Source organism: Peromyscus leucopus, chromosome 2 (assembly GCF_004664715.2).
Source record: "Peromyscus leucopus breed LL Stock chromosome 2, UCI_PerLeu_2.1, whole genome shotgun sequence".
NCBI lineage: Eukaryota > Metazoa > Chordata > Mammalia > Rodentia > Cricetidae > Peromyscus > Peromyscus leucopus.
The window spans coordinates 6,741,813-6,764,038 of record NC_051064.1 but is presented as its reverse complement, the minus strand read 5'-3'; the positions used below and the strand labels follow the sequence as shown (position 1 = coordinate 6,764,038).

The window sequence follows — 22,226 nt, the reverse complement described above, 5'->3', positions numbered from 1 at the left end:
GCAGAGGAGGGGGTGGGGTAAGGAGAATGAAGAGCGGAGTCAAGTGAGTTATAACAGGCCCTGGAAGTGGTAATAAGAAACGTGTGTAGTGAGTGGAACTAGAGGAGACGTCTGATGTCCTGGAGGACTGAATTGTACCTATACTCCCCAAAGCCTTGCAAGGTGAAGGAGTGACTGAATTATATGCTGAAGGTGGAGTAGGGGACAAAGGGTTCCCTAAAAGTGCTCAATAAGGATGAATGTGTAGCCAATTACACAGCGTCCTATAGCCATCTCCCAACCCTATAGTCAGACCTGAGGAGAAGTGTGACATCTGTAGTTATTGACAAGCATGCACATGATTTTTAGTTTCAAGGAAATTTTAGAACCCTTGACATAGAGAACATTCTAGGGAAAAGAAAATGGCGTGTGCGATGTATAGACATGTCAAAGAGCCCAAAGGTCTGCTGGACAGGAGGGAGACCTTGTGAAGGTAACTGCTCAGACAGGGTAGAATTGTTGAGGACACACCTGAAAACCTTTACTGGACAAATTGAAGAATTTCGTGCCTAATGAGGAACTGAGGAGAAATCAGGCAAGGAAGTAACTTTTTACAGAGAAAAATAATCCAGAGAAATTGATAACTAGAGGATGAAACAGTGTTTAGTGGCTACTTCTATGACACACATAAGAAAGGGCAAATGGAAAGGGGATTTGGGCTTCCTAGTGTGGTAGACAGCTTTAGTTAGGGAGGGAATGGTACCATTAAAAGAAAGAAAGAAAGGAAGGAAGGAAGGAGAGAGGGAGGGAGGAAGGAAAGGAAGAAAGAAAGAAAGAAAGGAAGGAAGGAAGGAAGGAAGGAAGGAAGGAAGGAAGGAAGGAAGGAAGGAAGGAAAGAAAAGCCTTCATTTTGCACTTAAGTTTTATTATCAAATAATACAAAGCAGGTTCTTAGGCTGCTAGAAATAGAGAGCTCCTGTTTCAAAGAAAGTTGTTGCAATTAAATATATAGGTAGAGGAGTTTCTGGTACATAAGCCACTGGAATTTCATCTGTGTGAGGATGAAGTTGATGAAGGGATCAAGCATAAATATATGAAGAAATAGATATCTGTAAATACTATCTAAAGAAAAAATCAGAAAAGGAGACTCGGAGATACGAGCAGCTGAGTTTCAGCCTTGGCTGTTTTGACCATCTTATGCTCTATGAGATCCTCGAGAGCTGAAAAAAATCTGTTACGATTGGATTGATGAGATACACATTTACCACCTATGTAGAACATTTACACAGTAGGAGTCTAGAAAACCTGCTGTGGCTTGACTCCATGAGCTAAAATGAAACAATAAAAATTCAGGTAAACTGTTGAGCCTCAGATTCAAGAACTCTCGAGGGCTTGGTGAGCGAAGTGCTCCGCCACAAGCGTGAGGACCTACGTTCTAATACCCAGAATGCACTGAAAAAGTGCGGCGTGGGGCCGTCATCCGCTTTACTCTCCAGGAGAACGTTGTTTGGAGAACCTCCTAAGTCACATGGGAGATAGTGGACACTCTCGGGTTCCTGGCATGAGTGCAGTTGACTGTCACTCACTCACTCTGAGTGTCACTCATGCACTCTGAGTGTCACTCACCCATCCACTCTGAGTGTCACTCAAGCACTGTCACTCAAGCACTGAGTGTCACTCACCCACTCTGAGTGTCACTCACCCACTCTGAGTGTCACTCACCCACCCTGAGTGTCACTCATCCACTCTGAGTGTCACTCACCCACTCTGAGTGTCACTCATGCACTCTGAGTGTCACTCACCCACTCTGAGTGTCACTCACCCACTCACCCACTCTGAGTGTCACTCACCCACTCTGAGTGTCACTCACCCACTCTGAGTGTCACTCATCCACTCTGAGTGTCACTCACCCACTCTGAGTGTCACTCATGCACTCTGAGTGTCACTCACCCACTCTGAGTGTCACTCACCCACTCTGAGTGTCACTCACCCACTCTGAGTGTCACTCACCCACTCTGAGTGGTGTCGGGCGTCTTGCCAGTGGAATGACATCCCTTCCCACCCCATCTACAAGGAAGGGCATCTTCTTCATAGCTGTGAAGTGGCTCATCAGACATCACACAGCTCCCTTCCTCCTGTGTCGGGGCAGCTTGCCTTGGCAGTGTGAAATGATGCTCTCTCCACACGGAGGAGCCCTGTGCACTTTGGCGTATGTATGTTTTTTCCTCTCAGAATTTAAATAAACAAGACAAGTAAAAGAAACCTTTACAGTAAGAAACAAAGGCCTGATGCTTCCACTGTGTGTCCTTTTACTTCAAACTGAATCATCAAGACAGTAGTAACCAGTGTCCAGGTATGTCCCTTGATTCTTACATTTTGTGCCAGGTCTGTGCTGGCTGCTGGAATTACAGTCACTAAGAAAACCAAGAAATCATCGTGAGGCCTTTGCCGATTTTGGAGGCTCAGCGCGGAGAGCGGCTGGTGCGGTTTCCAAAGGAGGAGCTGGGTTTTTCTAAACCGTGCGATCGAGACCCACGGCTCCAGGAACTGAGTGCTATCACGTTGTGCCCCAACCTTGAGAACGCTGCACCTCGGCACAGCGTACTAGCGCCTCCGCCAGGGACACTTCCGGCCCTCGCCCAGGCCCCGCCCCGCACGCACGCCCCGCCCCCGCACGCACGCCCCGCCCCGCCTCTGCGGCCGTGGAAAGATGGCGGAGCTGGACATCGGGCAGCACTGCCAGGTGCAGCACTGCCGGCAGCGAGGTGACGCTGGAAGCCCCGTGCCCGGCCGCGGGAGACCTGGGCCGGCTTCTGACGGCCGGGGCGGTGGCGGCGGGTGAGGGAGGACGCGGGCGCGGGCGGCCTTCCGGGGGAGGAGGGCGGGTGCTCTGGGTTGCTATCCTCCAGTTTCGGGGTGAAACTTGTGGCCCCCTGGGTTTCCAGCCAGGTCCTAAAAGCAGACCTTGCAGACTTCTCGGGGCTCCCAGGTCGCTTTGCTCAGGAAGCCTGGGGCCGAAAGGGCGTAGATCAGGGCTGCAGCTCCCCTCTGTCCTTACCACTGCGACGACCTGGGCGCATCCACTGTCTCAGGCTTTTTGTTTTGTTTTGTTTTTTTCTTCAGACCAATGAGTTGAACAGCATCAGTTTTTAACTGTGTTCGCGGGCTTTTAGAAGTCTCAGGGTTTCTGACCCTCAAACTATTCCAGCGGGTCCTTAGGCACTCTCCTACTCAATCATTGTTTAAATCATCACTGTTTGAACAAACAGAGCGTTGATTTTGGTGCCGGATTCACTTAAGTGGTTAGTGGCAGATTAGCAAACTGCATTTTAGAAAGGTTTAATAAATAATATAGTGGTGGTCTCTCCATTGAACAGAGGCCCTGTCATAAACAAACATAGACCCTGGTGGTAGGTGTTATATTCCTGTAGCCGGCAAGTTCTTCAAGCCTTAGACTCGCAGACAGCCTTTGCCGACTGGACTGCACTCCGAATGTTTATGTAGCGCTTCATCCGGCTGCAGCTTCAGTCAATTTGTAGCAGGTTTCTGAATACAACTCTTAGATTTGGCCTGGATTCAGTGTGAAGCCTGTAGTAAGCAAAAAAACAACAGGACAGGTGACTTAATTCATTGTTACTTCGATATGTCCCTTACCATTGACTGTTGTTATGAACCACTACGCAGGTGGAAACTTGTTTTCACATGGTCCTTCCCTATGGAAACTTAGCCATCTGGATTATACTGTTACGTTTTGTACATCTGGTCAGGCTGACTTATGTCTAAAAATGTCTACTATTTGAGCCGGGCGGTGGTGGCGCACGCCTTTAATCCCAGCACCTGGGAGGCAGAGCCAGGCGGATCTCTGTGAGTTCGAGGCCAGCCTAGGCTACCAAGTGAGTCCCAGGAAAGGTGCAAAGCTACACAGAGAAACCCTGTCTCGAAAAGCCAAAAAAAAAAAAAAAAAAAAAAAAGTCTACTATCTGCGATACAGTTTATCCTTTCCAGTTTTACATATCTTTCGTGTTTATTAAGTTGAGATCTGTCTCTTTTGGATTAGTTGAAAAGGGTTAAAATTAAGTGGGGATATCAGATACTAGGAAATTATCTTGCTCATAACTCTTCGTCTTGGGCTTTCTTGAATGGCATATAATATATGCTTGATCACTCTTAAGTCTCAAAATCGCAAACATGCCCGGTTTTTCACATTGAAAAGTGGCATAATGGGCCAGTGAGATGGCTCAGTGTGTAACAAGTTCTCTGGTGGACAGGAGCAGGGGCAGTAGAACTCATATATGCATATATGCAGAGGCTCATATATGCAGAGGGCACTGTCCAGAGTAATAAGAGAGATCCTGCCTCAAAAACATGATGGAAATATAGAACTGATTCTTAAAAAGTTATCCTCTGACCTCCACATGTGTGTCAAAGCGCAAGAACACACACACTCACGAAATAAATAAATCTAAAAATAGATATAAAACTTTTGCAGATTATTATGTTTCAGTTTCTCATATTGACACATGTATCTTTAATTTCTTGGTATCAAATTGAAGCTTGCAGCATCATGCTTTATTTAGTAACAATAGTGGTAGCTCATCAGGCAGGTCTCAGTCGAGGGAAACATTATTCTGCAAGCATGATCACCTCGAGGCTCCCTTTTGTTTACATACAACCTCTTTGCGTGTTGGACTAAGATATCCTATAGGGTGATATCTTTTCTAGACTATTACAGTTTTCTTTAATGGGGACTGAGCTGTATCTTCTGGTTTTCATTGTGCAAGTAGTATGATTGGTATATCTAGCTTCATGTGGCTACTTGCTATAATTTAATGTTTAAGATATAGTCAATTTAGAAAGTCATTAAGTCGGGAATGGTGGCTCACACCTGTAATTCCATCACTCTAGAGTCTGAAAAAGGGGGGCCAGGGGATCAGGAGTTTTGAAGCCAGCCTGGGCCATTTGAATCTTTGTGTCAAACAAAAAATAAATCCACAAAAAGTGATGATTATCTTTATCATTAGATAAAGCTAATTATAAATTAGTTTCCAAATCTGAGAATCGATACCTTTATGAACTTTCCAAAACGTGTGTACAGACAGCATTAGGACAAAATAATTAATAAGGTATGATAGATTTAGATATAGATCAGATTGATACACAGATGCATAGATAGATAGATAGATAGATAGATAGAGACTTACATATTCTACACCATGTATATCCATGGCTTTATTATTAGATAATATACTTAATATTGCTAGATTGATGTTAAGTGGAGTCAGAATTAAAACCCAGAATTTTTTATGCCAAATGGAGACTCTGTAGTATATGGTCCTCAAAAACAACACCCAGTAAATCTCCGATACAAAACAAAAAAGAAAAATACCACCAAAAAAAGTGGTTTTTTGTTTGTTCATTTTTGTTATTGTTTTTTTGATTTAACAGACTTACTATGAGTGATGTCTACCTCCTGTTGGTTCAGCCACTTTTTCCTAGAGTTGAAAATTTGGTAGATTTTGTTTAATGGAGATTACTGGGTTACTTGCTACACAGGGACAGTTGAAAGAAAATTTTCTTACAGAATTGGCCAGTAGATTTTTTTTTTTTTTTTTTTTTTTTTTTTTTGCTTAAGAAAGCTAAATCAAAATCAGACACTGACCAGTACCTACCATATTTTGCTCCAATTTTAGATTTTCTTCCATTTGTATGTGATGGTTGTTCAGGAATATTTTGGTAAGTTTTTATGTAGGATTTGAAAAGAATTTTGGTATTTTTCAATATGGGGATAATTTCTGAAAATTAGAATGATTTTAAATGGTTGTAATTTAGCCACTGACAGTTGGTATTCAGCATTGTAATCATTTGTGAAAAAGGTAAACTGACTAGTCATAGATTAATTAGTTATACATATATATCATTAATCTTTTAAGTTTCAAGAAATGCAGTCATGAATGTGGGTTTTAAGAATAGGTATCATAATTTACAACGAGAAAGTAATGTCCACATATAAAGAATATAGCTTTTAAAAATCCAGCCATGACTATTTTCTGTATTTTAATTAAACAGATGAAAAGAGTCCAGCCTATAATGTTCTTAAAATGGATGGTTCATTGAACATATCACTTGCAAATATGACCTGTGCGCCATTCAGGGATTTGAGAAGACATACCTGACATTGCATTCCTTCATTTAACTGATTCCTTTCAGAGGAAGCTGACGTTTCCATGCACTGTAAAGCACTCAAAGAAAAGATAACTAGAGTGGTGTATTGTTTACTCAATTGCAGGCGAACATTTACGTTTGAGGCTGTTGACACTACTTTCTGTGGATTTCAATTTGTTCTTACATGAAAGTCACTAGTGTAGTGAGCACCTTAAAGATGTGAGATGTTAAAATAGCCCGAATTACTTCTGTTCTCATTAAGTGAATTAATTGATTGCATTTAAATAAACACTGTTTTCAAATTATTTAAGCCTTGAACACAGAAGCAAGGACTCTCATGGTTGTCCTGAGGTATGTTTAATTTCTCTTACATAATTTATATATCTCTGACATAATTTATGTATTTGTATTCATGCACTTTTAGAATTTGATTAGATTTAAAGCTAGTTGATGTACTAGACATTAAAGTTTAGCATCCTAAACGAATTATATAAGGAATCTTTTGTTGCATTTCTAGTATTTTTCTCTCTTTGAAGAAAATTTGCTCTGATTGGTATTTATACATTTTTATCCTCATAATCTTTATTCTTAACATTTCTGGTTAGGAAGCTCACTCATAGCATTAGGCTATGCATTTATGATACACATCATACTGTCCTTCCAGTTCACTGTTCCCTTCATTGTAGTGTTCATTTTCACTGGTGTCTGGTGATAGGATTCTGTGGCAGTCAAGTTTTTGAACCCAGTCAGCCCTAGGCCATCAAGAGCAAACCCTTAGTGCAACAAAAGAACACCCTTATCCTGATTCCAAACATGTGAATAGATTGAGAAGGGAAGCCGAAGTTAGAAACCAAAGTAACACCCTCATCACTACTAATAAAGGAGGAAGCTTAGTGCAGAGCACGTGGGTCTTTTGAGGACATCTGGAACAGCTGTCCAAAGTCTGATGCGCAGATACTACTTGCCATCACTTCTCTCCAAGACAGAAGGGCAGGGAGTTCATTGAGAATTCCCCACATTGAAATGGAAGCACCTGCTTGTAAGGAGATAATTTCAGTGAGTTTATCCCTGTCACCATTCACTGAGTCCTACTGGAGATTTTCACTTCCATTCTCTCAGTTCTAAAAAACTAAGGTTGTATGGTGTTAGTCCACATCTGACCCTTTGGTGTGATCTATTTGAGGAAAGCAAAAATTACCTAACTTGTTAGTATTATGAAAGACTGAATGGAAGGAATGTATTGTATTTTTCTTATAAAACTTATAAATCTGGCCCTCTGTGCTCTTTTTCTTATGGTACCATTTGATTTCATGAATAGCTCTTATATTATCAGATACATTTTCAAGTAAAAATAATTTTACCTTTAGGTCATTGCAGCAAATTTGGAAGAAAATTTAGGTTTTTAATTATAATAAATATTTCCACCATTGATATAATGATTTTTTCCGAGGGTTACAGATTTCAAGCAACCATTTTCTTAGATTTACTTAACTCTAGGAACCTAGTTACTCTATGCTCAATAATGTGGCCAATCTATTTCTTTTTTTCCCCTTCAAAAAAACAATTTGTGTTCTGGTGTAACATTTTCTGATCATACAATATTCCACATAGCATGGGAAATAGTTAATGTTTTTGAAAACCGCCTCATGTTACAGAGGTGATTTTTAAGGGTTCTGTGTCCTAAGTCGATCTTCATTTCCTACAACTGGCGTAGGAAGCAGTTATGACTCCCCTTTGAGGGTTGACGAGCTGACTACCTGGGCAGGTTTTTCTAGGGCCTCCCTGTGTGGTACTGTTACAAAGCAGGGGTAAAATGTAGGCAGTAGGCGAGGGGCAGTGGTACGCCCCTGTGATCCCAGCACTCAGGGGGCCGAAATAGAAATAGTGCAGCAGATTCAGAGCCAGCTGGGGTATTACACAGTAAGACCCAGTCTCAATAAAAAGGTAAGGAAACCGAATAGTCATTTTAATTTAACTAAAAACATAATCATAACATGTTAGAAAAGTTATGACAAAGTGGAACAATAAGCCTAGTAATCATTTCTCATACCTTGTCATTTGTATGTGAGAATAGATAACTTAATCTAATAAATTTAAACCAAAATGATGTGGGTGATGCCATCTAACCCTGGGAACTAGAGTTTCCCCCGTACTGTTTTAGGTGAATGTAATCAAGGAGAGACCGAAGACAGATGAACACAAATCTTACCCGTGCTCATTCAAGGACTGTACTGAAGTAGAGCTCGTGGCAGTGATATGTCCTTATTGCGAGAAGAACTTTTGCCTAAGGTAATCACCTAAACCATTCAAGCTTTATGTATCTGTTTGACTGTATGTGAGCGAGTGCCAGCTCCTCTGTTGCTTGTAGACACCGTCATCAGTCGGATCATGGCTGTGAAAAACTGGAGATCCCAAAGCCTCGAATGGCTGCCACACAGAAACTTGTCAAAGACATTATTGGTGAGTCCTCGCGAGCCTGGGTGGCTGCTTTGCTTCCTGGTGTACATCTGTTACTCACTGCTCCTGCCTCTTACGTCTGATCACCAGTTACGGAGTTCCGTTAGCAGGCCCAGTGTAAGGACTTGCATTCTAAAATTTTATTTATTTTTTAAATTATTTGTATGGGTGCTTTGCCTGTGTACCACTGGCATGCCTGCTACCCTTGGAGGCCAGAGAGAGTACAGGGTGTCGGATCCCCTGGAACAGGAGTTATATACAGCTATAAGCCATGTGGGTGCTGGGAATTGAACCCAGGTCCTCTGGAAAAGCAGCCAGTGCTCTTAACAGCTGAACCATCTCTACAGCCCCAAGAACTTGCATTTTAATTTTGTACAAGCCTTCCTGAGCAGTGAAAATCAGAACATTGTAAGGTTCTCATTAGAAGGTCTCATTTTGGGGGCAGCTTAGATCTGGTGTTAACAATTATAGCTAGGTATGTTGATGAAGTTGGCATGATGGACAGCTTTGTCTACAGAATACACTTTACTAAGGCTATTTGCTGTGCTGTGAATGTTGCTGATAATATGAGGCACCAGGAAAGAGCATGGCTGTGACTTAGCTTAGTTTCTCTGGCAAGATATTGGTTCAGTAGAGCTTTTATCCCATATTAAGGGTGGGGCCTTTGTTAAAAACGGAAGTGTTTTATAAAAACATCAGTGGCCACTTTAGATTAAATTGGTTAGGTCAAAAAGAAACACATGCCTGTGAATTTTTTTGAGTTATAACTTGGAAACAGAGGTTTTTCTGTTCCACCCTGTCCCATAGCCGCTTTGAAATATTCACTCAGAGGCTTAATATTAGTTACAGAATGTTTGGCCTATAGTTCAGGCTTATTATTAACTAGCTCTTACATTAAAATTAGCCCATTTTTATTAATCTGTGCATCGCCATGTGGGCTGTGGCCTGCAGGTTCTCTGACATCTTTTTTCTTGGGAGGCTGGCTCTCATCTCTCCACACCACCCTTCCTTCTCCCTGTCTCTCTATTTGGCTTTCCTGCCCAGCCTTATTCTGCCTGGCTATAGGCCAAATCATGTTTTATTATCAACCAGTGAGAGCAACACACGTTGATGGCGTACAGAAGGGTCCTCCTACAGCAATAACTTGCTTAGATTGACCATTAGTCATGTAAATATACTTAACAGAGCTCTACTGTGCAATTTATGTATGCTGAAGGCCATAATGGTACAGCTGGGCATGGCGGTGTACTTCTGTAATTCCAGCAGAGGCAGGTGGATCTCAGTGAGTTTCAAGCCAGCCAAGCTTACACAGGTATACCTTGTCTCAAAACAAGAGAAAAAAAAAAAAAGGAAAGACAAGAGAAAAGAAAATCTGGAAATTGCGATGGGCAAGTGCTTACATGCTGATACTTCTTCCTTAGAGACCAAGGCAGGAGGGGCAGTGAGTAAAGGCCGGAAAGGCGCGAAAACCAGCGGGACAGCGGCAAAGGTGGCTCTGATGAAGCTGAAGATGCATGCTGACGGGGACAAGTCACTGCCACAGGTGAAAAGAGCAAACGCTTTGTCAGATGTCCATGCGGTCTCCTTTCTCTTCCTTCCATTGAGTGCAACTTAAACCTGACGTGTGTCACTTCTAAAGGTCACGTGCTGGAGAGTCTATAAATACGCCATACCTCTGCATTTTTTCCTCTTTGTAGAGATGGCAATAAGCCACACATGGCCTTCTTTCCCCCACTTTGCATCGTGTTTTTGGTATTTATCTGTACTCAAGTTATGGTCTAGCTCATTCAGTAGCCACACATTATTCTATTGTATGACTGTGGCCTACTTTACTTTTGTCAATAAATCTCAGGTTTATTCAGTGCATTGTTACTAACACCTGTTCTTCAGTGAGGATTCTTGTGTTTAGGGAGGTGACCTTCTCTAGATAGTCTCTTTAAAATCCCAACACCTAGGAGAAGGAAGTGGGAGATCAGGAGTTCAAGGTTAACTTGAGCTATGGAGTGAGTGCCAAGAAAAACTCAGACTATACAAGCATACAGAGTTACACACCCTAATACAGATTCATTAATTAACATTTAGCCATTTGTATGTGTCCCTGCTTCTCTGTTGCTGTGACAAACACTGACCAAATCCAACTTGAGGAGGAAAGGGTTTATTTCAGCTTCCATGAACTCAGACAGGAACCATGGAGGAATGTTGCTTATTGGCCTGCTCAGACTGCTTTCTTATATAGCTCAGGACAACGTGCTCAGGGATGGCACTGCCCACAGGGGCCTGGGCCCTCCTCCAGCAATCTAGAAATTAGCAATCTAGAAAATGCCACACAGACATGCCAATCTGATGGAGGCAACCTCAGTTGAGGCTTCCTCCCAGCTGTCTCTAGTTTGTGTAAAATCAACAAAAACTAACCAGCATCCAGCATAACATGTTACATGTGTGTCTGTGAACATATACATATATTTATGAATGTCTAGTGATGAGGCTATAAATGAAAGTAAAGCATGTTTCAGATAGATTATGTAGTTGTCTGTCTGTATGCCCATTGACTAGTAGAAAAAAACCTGTGTGCTAGTATTGCTGACACTTTCTTTAAAATGTGCATCATAGTCCATGAAATGTGTGATGTGACTTTTTGCCCTTTCCCAATATATTGGTGAATATTGATTCTGTCTCCTCTTATGGCCATTGTATTTATTTGATTGGTTTTTTTTTTTGTTTTTTGTTTTTTGTTTTTTTTTTGAGATAGGTTTTTATGTAGTTCAGGCTGCCCCAGGAATCGATAACTCCTTTTTGTGCCCCTTCATGCTGCCGTCTAGATGACCTTCAAATCCATCGCCTCATTAATTAAGCCTTTTAATTGAGGATGATAGGAATTTACCTGTTTGAGTTTCTTATTTTAGAAGCCATATTTTTAGCTTTTGTATTTCTTCTTGGATATCTACATCTTGTTTTACTTCTGCTTGTTTTCATCTTTTAACATATTTATTTTTATGGGAAATGTTATATAACATCTCTCATTGCATCCCAAATCACTTACTTTAATATCTTTTTAGATTGGTTATGTTCATTACTTTGTTTTAAAATTGAAGTTTATTGATTCCACAAGTTCATCTTGCCTCTGAAGGGCTTCTTGAATTTTTCTCCCCTTACTTCCCAGTACCCCCGCAGCAGTTCAGTCTTTTCTCTCCAGCCCACCCACCCAGAGCATCAGTTTCAAACCTAAGTCAGGCCGAGTGATGCTTCTGCTCTAGAGAGACGCTGGGGTTGTTGCCGTGGCAGCCACTGAGCTGGGAGAGCTCAGCTATTCGGTCAGGGAGACACAGCTACGCCTTTGTGCCTTCCTCTGTACTGATGTCTTTGAGCAGTTTCCAGGCCAGCACTCAGCAGTCAGTCCCTTAGCCTGCTTCTGTAGATTCTAGTCTCCCTGAAATTGTTAAGGAAAAAGAAATTGCAAGGTAGCTGACAGGATGTGGAGTCCGAGTCCACCCCAGGCTCTCCACAGGCCGTGAGCCCCCAAGAGCCCTGTCTTTATCTCTTTATTACTTCCCACTTCGCTGCCATTAAGCTCTGCACCATCTGTTCCAAAGCCCTGATGGCCTGTGGGGTTTGTTTTTGTAGTTTTCTTTATGTTTCTTGTTGCTGTTGTTGTTTATTTATTTAGAGACAGTCCCAATCTGTTGTTAAATTTACAAACTCATGAACCTCCTGCTTCAGCTTCCTGTTAGCTCGTTTTTTGGTCCTAAGACCGATTTTCAGAGGCTGTAAATTTTCGTTTTCCCTTTCCTATTTGCACGCCTGCTGCACTCCTCTGGGAGCAGGGCTGGTGGTGATGGACGTGGCCACTGCTTAGGCTGTTACAGCGCTTCTCTTGTCTTTGAATGTTTTTAATCTATAATAAATCCCACTGTCCTTCAACAGAGCTAAATTCAGGCATTGTTTTCACTGTGTTACTTCTTAAGATAACTTCGATTGTTCCCCAACACTTCCCATTAAAGATGCCTCACTTAGAGCAACACTTTTATTGTTCGGGAATTGACCTGTGAAGACAATCTCCCTAAAGCAGTTTTTAGGAACCAGGGAAGATCCTATTCCCCCTATTTTTTTTTTTAATGAAGTTAATTAAGTAACAAATACAACTGAAGAACACAGGAAGGCGCAGATTATGGTAGAGATCCCATCTCTGAAAACCTGTTTTATTTATAAAGTATTTTTCTGGGGCTTTACTGTACTCTAGTTTTTCACTTTCTTCGTTCTTAGAAATCTTTCTGCCTCTGATAAGTAGTAAAGTTGTTCACATACAAACAAGTGTTTTGTACCAAAAGCCTGGTCTCTCGAATGACAGGAACTTGATTCCAGGAAGTACAGTTGAAACCAGTTTTTTTCCGAGCAGAACAGAACAGGGGGCCCATGTTGAGGGATTCTGATGTTCTTGAATGATCCATCAGTTTTCTTGATTTCTCTCTGTTCATGTTGAATTCATTCTTAACTCAGGGGTGGCTAGGGGATATGAGGGAAGCCTACAGTCCAGGTCTGAATCACTGGAACTCGACATAGAAAAGAGAGAGCTCCCTCTGCCCGAGTCCCTGAACATAAAAAGGTCACACAAATGACACAGATCGCCCAGCCAGGGTTCTGGGTCTTTGGACATGCAGTTAGTTAGATGGGCCACATGATTGGTTTTCTCACTAAAACTTACATCATTGTAGGGTTTTCCTACTTTGAGCAAAAGAAGAGAGGAAAGGGTACCATTAGCTGCAAAAGGAATGTCTTGCATCATGTGTCTAATCTATGTTCACTTTTGCTTACACAGACAGAAAGAATTTACTTTCAGGTCTACTTACCAAAGGGGAGCAAAGAGAAGAGCAAAGCCATGTTCTTCTGCCAACGATGGAGCATTGGGAAGGTCGTGGACTTCGCAGCTTCCCTAGCCAGTCTTCGAAATGAAAACAACAAGTCGACAGCCAAGGTAATGTGCAGTCAGCACTCTCCCTCCAGGGTCTGGGATGTGTCGTTACCCCTGGCTGACTTGTTTCTCCCTCAGCAGAAGCTGAGGCTCTGTCACGTCCCTTCAGGAGAAGCCTTGCCCTTGGATCACACTTTGGAGACGTGGATCACCAGGGAGGACAACCCTTTATATAATGGTGGAAATGTTATTTTGGAATACCTCAACGATGAAGAACAGACTTTAAAAAATGTTGACTCTTACTTGGAATAGTCACTCAAGAATTAGAGCCAGAATTTACAAGTAGAAATCATTCTATATACATAGTTGGTTTCTTTTACCACAGATACTTTTAAAAACTCTAAAAGTTGCTTTTTTATAATTTATTTCCATTAGGTCATAATTTATGTCAGTAGTTTTCTACTAAGTTCCAGGTTTTGTGTTTTGAAGTTTAACTATGTACTGAGAGTTATGGTAAAGTATTATTTTTATTACTGTTTCTGGGTTATGTGTAGAAACGTCAGCAACCATGTGTTTCCTGTTAGGCCCATGCCAGCTGCTGACTTCCTGCTGTGGCACGTTCTATACCACCTTCACTCCAAGTTCTGGCTCATACCATACCCAACGTTCTGTGGTTTTGCCATTCTTGTGGCCAAGGAAGATGCAGATGGCAGATGCTTCAGTCCCTGTTGATTTTGTTTTAAGCAAGTTCTGTGATTAAGCCTCATTGATTACAGGACCAGAATGGATGGTCTACTGTAGACCTAAATGATGGTGTATGAATTGATATATGCACATGAACTGCAGAATCTTAGACAACTTCTCATTCTGTCTTCCAAGTGTTTGGATAAGAATCCTCAAACCTAAGAAGGGAAAGTTATTTTCTTGGTATCATGTAATTGCCCTGAATATATTTCTGGTAAAGAATTTTCTCCAATTGATTCACCTTTTGTTGGTATGAATGTATTACAGATGAGAAGAGCGATGAGCATACTGACTTTGTTACAGTCTCCTTTATTGTACCAAAGCAAAATATCCACCAAAATGATTGCATTTACCTGTACATTGAAAGAAGTTCTCTGGGCAGGCTTTTTGTCTACACCTGAGGAGAAGGAATGTTTTCTGTCTGTAGTGGATCAAGTATTTTTAATTGCCCCCCTTCTGTGCCAATTTTCATGACTTCAGGTTTAATTAAAGGAATAAACTCAGCATGTTCATTTGGTCTTCTTCAATTTCATTTTTTTCATGTCCTTGTGATAAAGAGTGATACTTTCTAGCTTTTACCAGGTTCTGAATTCATGCCTTTACATAGTTCCTGCATGCCTACTTGACACATTAATGTCTAATTGCCAGTACAGGCACAGTGGAGATATGTATACATATACTTAGAACTGTCATACGAAGTTGTAAGGCAGGTTGCAAATAAGTGAAGAGACAATATAGCCATGTCTCAATAGCTGTTTTGTTGGAAACTATCAAACTAGCGATAGAAATAATCTTTTCAAAATCCATATACCAGGAGTTGGGTTTGGTTTGGGTTGGTTTGGTTTTGGGTTGGATTAGTTTTTTGTTTTTTTGAGATACCAGAAAGTTTTAATACCAACCAGTACTTTACACTAATCACAATTACTTGCACACAGTAGGTAGTCAGCACTTATAACTGAATGAAAAGTAAATATGCAGAAAAATAATACCTACTGAGAAGAGGGCAAATGAGGCTGGCAGGGATTGAAACCTAGGAAAGATGGAAAAATGTCTTCTCTCTTTGGTCAGACAAAAGGGACAAGGCTGTCCAGAGGGGACCAACAACATTGGGCAGTGTAAGCTAGGTCAGGTCCTCGCCGGTGGAGCCCGCAGGTCTGGAGGATGCCAGGGAGGAACAGCCTTGGTACTAAGGACTGGCAGCTAAAGCATGCTTGGTCTAAGGACAAGATGTGCGGGTGAGTCTCAGTTCTCCTAACTCCCGGTGTCCAAATCACTCGGAAAGTGGCAAACCCAGGGCATTGGGTTAAAGCTGCCTAATGAAACGGCAGGTGACACCGTCCCCGTCACTCCTAGAGTTTTGACTGCCGACAGTCAATTACAATTGTACTGGAAAACACACACAGCACAGGGGAGGAGAGCAGATGAACAACTGAAATAACCCCTTAGTACTAACGAGCGTCAGTCTAAAGAGTGAGGAAATACACGAGAGAGCTGGATGATCAGACTCGTCCCAGCTACAGTGATCAGCTTTGAGTCCCGAAGTTTTCAGATATGAAGAAGGGTTGGGAAAGCCTGAAAGAGAAACAAAACAAAGTAAAACCACACAACTCTAGATAAAGCACCTGGGAGGAAAAGCATACCTACTTCCCATTGCTTGGATCTGGTCAAAGCTGTGAATTAAGGTACTAGGTCATATAATGTAAGGGTAACTGCCATTTTCTTTTCTAAGTTACATTATTTAGTTTTGGTATATGTGGGCACATGCCACAGTATGTGTGTGGAGGTCAGAGGACAACTTGGGGGAACTGGGTCTTTCCTACTCTGTGGGTTCTGGGGGTCAAACTCAGGTGTGCTCCCTGGCAGTAAGTGCCCTACCTACTGAGCTAGCCCACTGGGCTCTTGACTCATTTTGACAAGTCCTTCCTGTGTAGTTCAGGCTGGCCTTAAACTTGTGACTCTCCTGTGTTAGCCTTCTCAGTGTCAGGTGTTTTTGTCACTTTAAAGTTCTTGGGAAACTGAGTGTGGTGTCTCACGCCTTTAATCCCAGCACTCAGGAGGCAGAAGTGGATCTCTGTGAGTTCAGGACCAGCCTGATCTACCTAGTGAGTTCCAGGACAGCCAGCCAGAGATTCATAGTGATACCCTGTCTTAAAACAGCTTAGTCCTGTTGCCTGTCCTCACCACTGGTAAAAGTGTTTGTTGTTTTTTTTTTAATGTCCTACATAGAACTAAATGGTGCCAAATTCATGTTTGGGAGACACATACACAGTCTCTTTAAAAATCTGTCAAACTGTGAAAATGCCAAGATGAAGCGCATCACTTTGTATTCTAACACACACAAGTAGAATAGACGTCTAGTTGTGGGGAGATTACTGTTTGAATTTTCACTGCTTGGCATCCTTTCATTTGGGAAATGCACAGTTGAGTTTGTGGACTGCTTTTCCTCACCTATGGAAGCTGAGGCACGGCTGGGTCAGTTGACTGCTGCCCCACACCCTAGCTGTGCAGTGAGTCATGTTACTAAGAAAGACTAGAGCATTAGAGTTAAGCTCAGTGCCTTTCCACTGAGGAATTCCAAATGCCAGGTAGCAACAGCCACTCAGCCAGGCTATACCTTTAACCACTTGCTTACTTTCTCAAGTTACCTGGTGTCGTGCCTGACGTTTTCCTACAGACAGACACCAAGGGCAGTCTACGGGTTTGCTTTGCCTGATAGATTGCTCTAGAACTCCAGAAGACCATTAGTGTCAAGGATGGTCTCAAGAGTAGCCATTGTAGCCACTGATGGCAGCCACATGACTAACTTCAAGTGCACAAAGCTGAACCTCTCTTGGTCACTATGGCTTTCAGCTTAGGGCCCCAGTGTTACAGGTGTGAATCAGGGTGCATAGGGCACCTGCATCGACTTCCAACTGCTTGTGACCCTGCACAAGGAATTGGACTAGGGACGGACACACGGATGATGACAGGAAAAACGATGGAAGTGGGCCTGGGCTGGAGAAGGGTTAGGAGTTCAGCGCCACCTGTTCAGAGCAGATTGGCACATTTGCCCCACATGGCGTGTGTTTTTTCTGCACATGCTCTGTTAGAAGACAGCCTTGGTAGGAAGGGGCTTCCACTCTTTCAGCTAACTGGCTTCTTTCATGTGCCAATTTTCACCAATTCTCTCTTTCTCTGTCTCCCCCCTCCCTCTTCCCTACATCGTTCCCTCTTCCTATCCCTCAGGCCCTCCCCTCCTCCTCTCTCCCGACTACACCACTCTCCTGTCATGCCAGCATGTAGAGCATGTAGATAAGCTGTTTGCTTCTGACTTGACGGAATAGTAATAATGAATTCCCAAGGTTAGGACCCCCCCCCCCCCGGCTGCTTTCATTTTATTATTTTCCTTAGGACAAAAGAGAACTAAAAGAATAATTACTCCAAGAGTTTATCTTCAGGTAATAAGGAACTCAGGAAGAGAGATTAGGTTTTTGTGACAGGACACTGTTAAATGCAAGGGTTTACTTCTCGTATTTCTTGACTACAAGTTAAACTGGTTGTGTCACTCCCTGGATGGCTCTATATTCGTTTGAAGTACAGCAGTTCCTCCTCTTGGACCTTGACCCAACCAAACCCCAGCTGTTACCTAACTCCCATTTATGCACTCTGCCACTGAAGACCGGCAAGAAGAATGGTCTTTTTTTTTGTTGTTTTTTCAAAAAACCGAGTTGCCACATATGGTTGCTCTAACCTTTCAAAATGTTTGGAAAAGCTTTTGCAATCATACTTTTGTTGGTGACCCCAGGAGAAGCAAGGAAGTCGTTTCTCAGTTTTCTGAACATACAAAATACTGAAATACTGTCATTTGCTAAGGCAGAAGAAACTGTCGTTGTAAGGTCCAGTTATAAAGATAAACAGCCTCGCTCCAGCTACCTTTCTGTGAAATCAGACGATCCAACGGTGCTGCAGGTGGTGGACGTGACCAAGACCTCACTGGACGCCACAGACTTTACCATCCGCCTAATGACTTTCCCAGGAGAGACGAATCTGACCATTCAACTCTGGGATTCCGAAGGTAGGCAAAAAAGACTCATCGAAGAGCTAAAGAATATTAAAGTCAGAGTGCCCAAACAGACAGAAGACAACCTCTTCCAGGCACCTATGCATGTCAATAGATACATCTTGCTGCTTGTTTTATTGATGATCCTTTTAAATAAATGTGCCTTTGGCTGCAAGATTGAATTCCAGGTACTTCAAACAGTATGGAAGAGACCTCGGCCAGTAGTTCTTGGGGCAGTCACACAGTTTTTTCTTATGCCATTCTGTGGTTTTCTCCTGTCTCAGATTTTGGGATTGCCCAAAGCACAAGCTTTTGGATTTGTAATGACCTGCACATGCCCAGGAGGAGGCGGAGGCTACCTTTTTGCTCTCCTTCTGGAAGGAGATGTCACTTTGGCCATTTTGATGACTTGCACATCAACATCCCTGGCCCTGATAATGATGCCTGTCAATTCGTACTTATACAGTAGGCTATTAGGATTAGCAGGTATATTTCACATTCCCGTTTTCAAGATCATGTCTACACTCCTATTCATTCTTACACCAATATCGATCGGTGTAGTCATCAAGCACAGGGCTCCTGGGAAAGCAGTCCATTTAGAGAGAGTAGTTCGGCCTCTGAGTTTGACTTTAATGTTTGTCGGGATCTATTTGGCTTTCAGGATGGGACTGGTGTTTCTAAGAACGGCTAACCTAGACGTGCTTCTTCTGGGGCTGTTGGTTCCTGCACTGGGCTTTACGTCTGGCTATTCCTTTGCTAAAGTCTCTATGCTGCCTCTTCCTGTTTGCAAAACAGTTGCTATCGAAAGCGGGATGTTGAATAGTTTCTTAGCCTTGGCCATTATTCAGCTCTCTTTTTCACAGTCCAAGGCATATGAAGCCTCTGTAGCTCCTTTTACAGTAGCCATGTGTTCTGGATGTGAAATGTTACTGCTCCTTCTGGTTTACAAGTGTAAGAAAAGAGGAACCCTTAGCACAGAAACTGAAAACACTCCTTTAGTCTAAAACTTACAGCACTCCTAATTCTGGCCCTGGCTGAGACACTGGGGGAGAGTCAAACTGCATAAATAATGCTTGCTCTAAAGTCATCTGGCTAAAAGCTTGACATGGGAGGTGAGATTATTTCTTCTAATACTTGTATGTGTATGTTTTACGTATTTGTGTGTGTAACATATAGGCGTGTAATGTTACACACGTATGCATATGTTAAATATGTTATATATGTTTATATGTATATGTTATATAACATGTGTGTGTGTGTGTGTGTGTGTGTGTGTGTGTGTGTGTGTTATCCATAGTAAGTACCCAGTGACTGCTACAGTACATATTGAGAAGGGAGCTTAAGATCCCTTGCAGTGTGTTACTTTGGTAATGATTTTACAACCTCTTAATGAGGAATAGCAATGGAAATAACCAGTAAATCCTGTATATCCAAAGTTTTTAAGGAAAGAATGTTCTTTGGATGGAGCAGCACATGCTGACTCGGGGAATGAGCAGGCAAATTACTATCTGGCCCTCCCTAGCTCATCTGGAAACAGCCTGTCTTGAATAAACATAGCAGCTCTGTTTTCACAGCCACACATGCTTCTGACTTCTATCCTCGACACCAAAGGCACTGCCACTCATCTGGAAAGGACATCTCCTCCCTCCTCTGTCCTTTATTTTAAACAGTCAACCTCATTATTGCAGAATGTTCATCCACTACCTGCACCAGCCTCCTCCCCATTCCCAGGGCTATTGCTCTTGTTACACATATATTGCTGTTTCCCCAAACCTTTCCAAACTGCCTTTGGCTTCTTTTTTCTAACTCTAGTCAGTCATATTAATCTTATAAAAGTTTAACTTGGATGGCATAATTTCCCTGCAAAGAAGCCTGTTTGCTACATGCATAAAGCTCCTATTCCCCAGAAAGGCATTATTACCCTCCACTCTGAATTTAATCAGCTTCCCGTTTGCTCCCTACCACTTCTTTACATATGTGCCTTTGCCATTTTGTAGGTTCCTTTTGACTCAGATTTTGGCTCTGCCTAAGGCACAAGCTTTTGTATTATATAGGTCTTTGCTTCTGGGTAAAGCAGAGGTTTAGTGTCTCAAGGATATACCTTGTGTAAGCCAGCCTGGCTGTTTTATAGCAATTTCTGTTCTGTTTAGCCTCCTTACTCATCTTTAAGCATGGAATCCATTTTGATTTTTTTCTGTCATACCAGCACAAAATTTTCCATCTGCTTATTCAAACAGATTGTTAAAGCACAAGCTAGGACTCAAATGAAGACCATGCTTCAAAAAGTAATCGATTAGTCTTTGGTCAGGGGTGTGCAGTAAGAGTGCTTGTCTGGCATATTTGAAGCCCTGGATTCTAACACTGAAAAAATAAACACACACACACACACACACACACACACACACACACACACACACACGCATGCACACACCTCTACATGCACTTCATTTGATAGATTTCTGCATCATCAAATTTATAACTAAAATTTTCAATGCATTTTTTAGTACTTAAGAGCAGACCAGTCTGTATTCTTGTCTAAGACAATGTAGCCATTAAAGGGGGGGGGGGGGCAGAGAATACTCTTAAGGATATACCTTTCTCTATTTGACTATTTTCTTGTTGTTAGAGGCAAAATAATGATCCCATAGTCCAGTTCCCTTATTTTAAAAAGGTGGAAATAACGATGTCAGCTCCATTAGATTGTCCTGGGAATGATATTCAGCCACACGTCTACTGTGCTTGCTGAGCAGAGCACAGAGTTAGCTGTTATTAATTACTGCTTTGTTCAAGTTTAAACTGTTGGCACTGACAGATACACACTGGTGGTTTGAAATGTCAGATAGCTATGTTTGGAGCCTAAACCTTTAATATTTTCCTGTCAGTGTCCCTGCCTATAGTGCCATAGGACTGTGGAACTCCTGTTTTCTGCTGACATAAGATAGACAAATCTGCTCTTTCTTATGTCACTAAGTCCAGCGTATAAAAAACAGGGTTCATAAAAGACCTGATGGTATAATGACGGATGGCTATTCTGATCTTAACAACAATGATTGCCTCCCTGGAGTATTTGACTCCTTTGGACAGAAACGTCCATTCAGAGGCTCAAGATATAAGTGCATTTATGTAATACAAACTTCACTAGGCACCTCTTAGTGAACATAATGGGCCAACTGCAAGTCAGGAAGCCTGCCTTTCTAGCTGTGCTTTATGATCAACCTTATGACACTGAAAGCAGGTCAGTTTTTAAATCTGTAAAACTCAAGAGATCAACAGGCTTCATGTTCTCTGTGTGCGTGTGTCTGTCTGTCTGTCTCTCTCTCTCTCTCTCTCTCTCTCTCTCTCTCTCTGTGTGTGTGTGTTTAAAATTTCTCTATCATCTCTGAGTTTTTCTCTTGTCATGTATGGAGGTCTCTACAACCATCAGAACCAGCTTTCACACACTCAATAACAGGGTTTTGGACTTTGTGGCACCAGCTCGCAGCACGGCCATCATGGAATCAGAACATCAGACACTGTTGTGCACTTCACTTTCTGAAATCACTTGGCAACAGAACGGACTGTTTGTGCTGAAAAACCTGAGTTACCTGACAACAGTTCTGAAGAAGCAGCGGAGGCTGCTAGAAGAAAACAGAACTGGAGTTCCTGCTCATCTGATGGAGGAAGCCAGCAATAGCTTTAATGTAAAGAAATCCTGTATTCAGTCCCTCATTTATCTTACTTCAAAATGCTTACAATGATTTTAGCAGCTTTGCCAAGACAGTGGGACAACTCTCACTCATGAGAGGTTTAAAGATGCTATTTCTTCAAAGGCCTAGAGAATTCCATTTGTTCACATATCCATGTCTGTCAGCATACATTTGATAAGATTTTTTATTTTAAAATGGTTGACAATGGATAGCCCAGAAACCTAGTTCTTGAAGGCCTTTTATGAAAAATCCC

At 42.1% G+C, this 22,226-nt stretch overlaps 2 protein-coding genes across 5 annotated transcripts; both read left to right on the top strand.

Moving 5' to 3' along the window:
- Positions 1-2,660: 2,660 nt before the first annotated feature.
- Zfand1 (zinc finger AN1-type containing 1) lies at positions 2,661-14,760 on the top strand. 4 transcript variants are annotated; one of them, XM_028887555.2, is made up of 8 exons: positions 2,661-2,744; positions 5,670-5,712; positions 6,453-6,492; positions 8,303-8,430; positions 8,510-8,601; positions 10,020-10,141; positions 13,412-13,567; positions 13,646-14,760. In XM_028887555.2, the coding sequence occupies exons 1-8, from the start codon at positions 2,690-2,692 to the stop codon at positions 13,814-13,816; spliced, it is 807 nt and encodes a 268-aa protein (XP_028743388.1). In that variant the 5' UTR covers positions 2,661-2,689; the 3' UTR covers positions 13,817-14,760. The 4 variants fall into 4 exon arrangements, with proteins under 4 accessions (XP_028743388.1, XP_028743387.1, XP_037058251.1 ...); XM_028887554.2 differs by having other exon boundaries at positions 13,643-14,760; XM_037202356.1 differs by lacking the exon at positions 5,670-5,712 and having other exon boundaries at positions 2,661-2,817.
- Positions 14,761-17,637: 2,877 nt separating this feature from the next.
- Positions 17,638-22,225, top strand: Slc10a5 (solute carrier family 10 member 5). The gene has a single exon (XM_028887567.2). The coding sequence runs from the start codon at positions 17,987-17,989 to the stop codon at positions 19,289-19,291; it is 1,305 nt and encodes a 434-aa protein (XP_028743400.1). The 5' UTR covers positions 17,638-17,986; the 3' UTR covers positions 19,292-22,225.
- The last annotated feature ends 1 nt before the right edge of the window (position 22,226 follows it).

Bases quoted from the DNA above. Each gene is read 5' to 3' on its own strand.
- Zfand1 (XM_037202354.1), top strand. From the start codon at position 2,690: ATGGCGGAGCTGGACATCGGGCAGCACTGCCAGGTGCAGCACTGCCGG. The intron at 2,818-6,452 runs GTGAGGGAGGAC...AAATTATTTAAG, and splicing joins GGCCGGGGCGGTGGCGGCGG to CCTTGAACACAGAAGCAAGG. The intron at 8,431-8,509 runs GTAATCACCTAA...TGTTGCTTGTAG, and splicing joins GAGAAGAACTTTTGCCTAAG to ACACCGTCATCAGTCGGATC.
- Slc10a5 (XM_028887567.2), top strand. From the start codon at position 17,987: ATGTTTGGAAAAGCTTTTGCAATCATACTTTTGTTGGTGACCCCAGGA.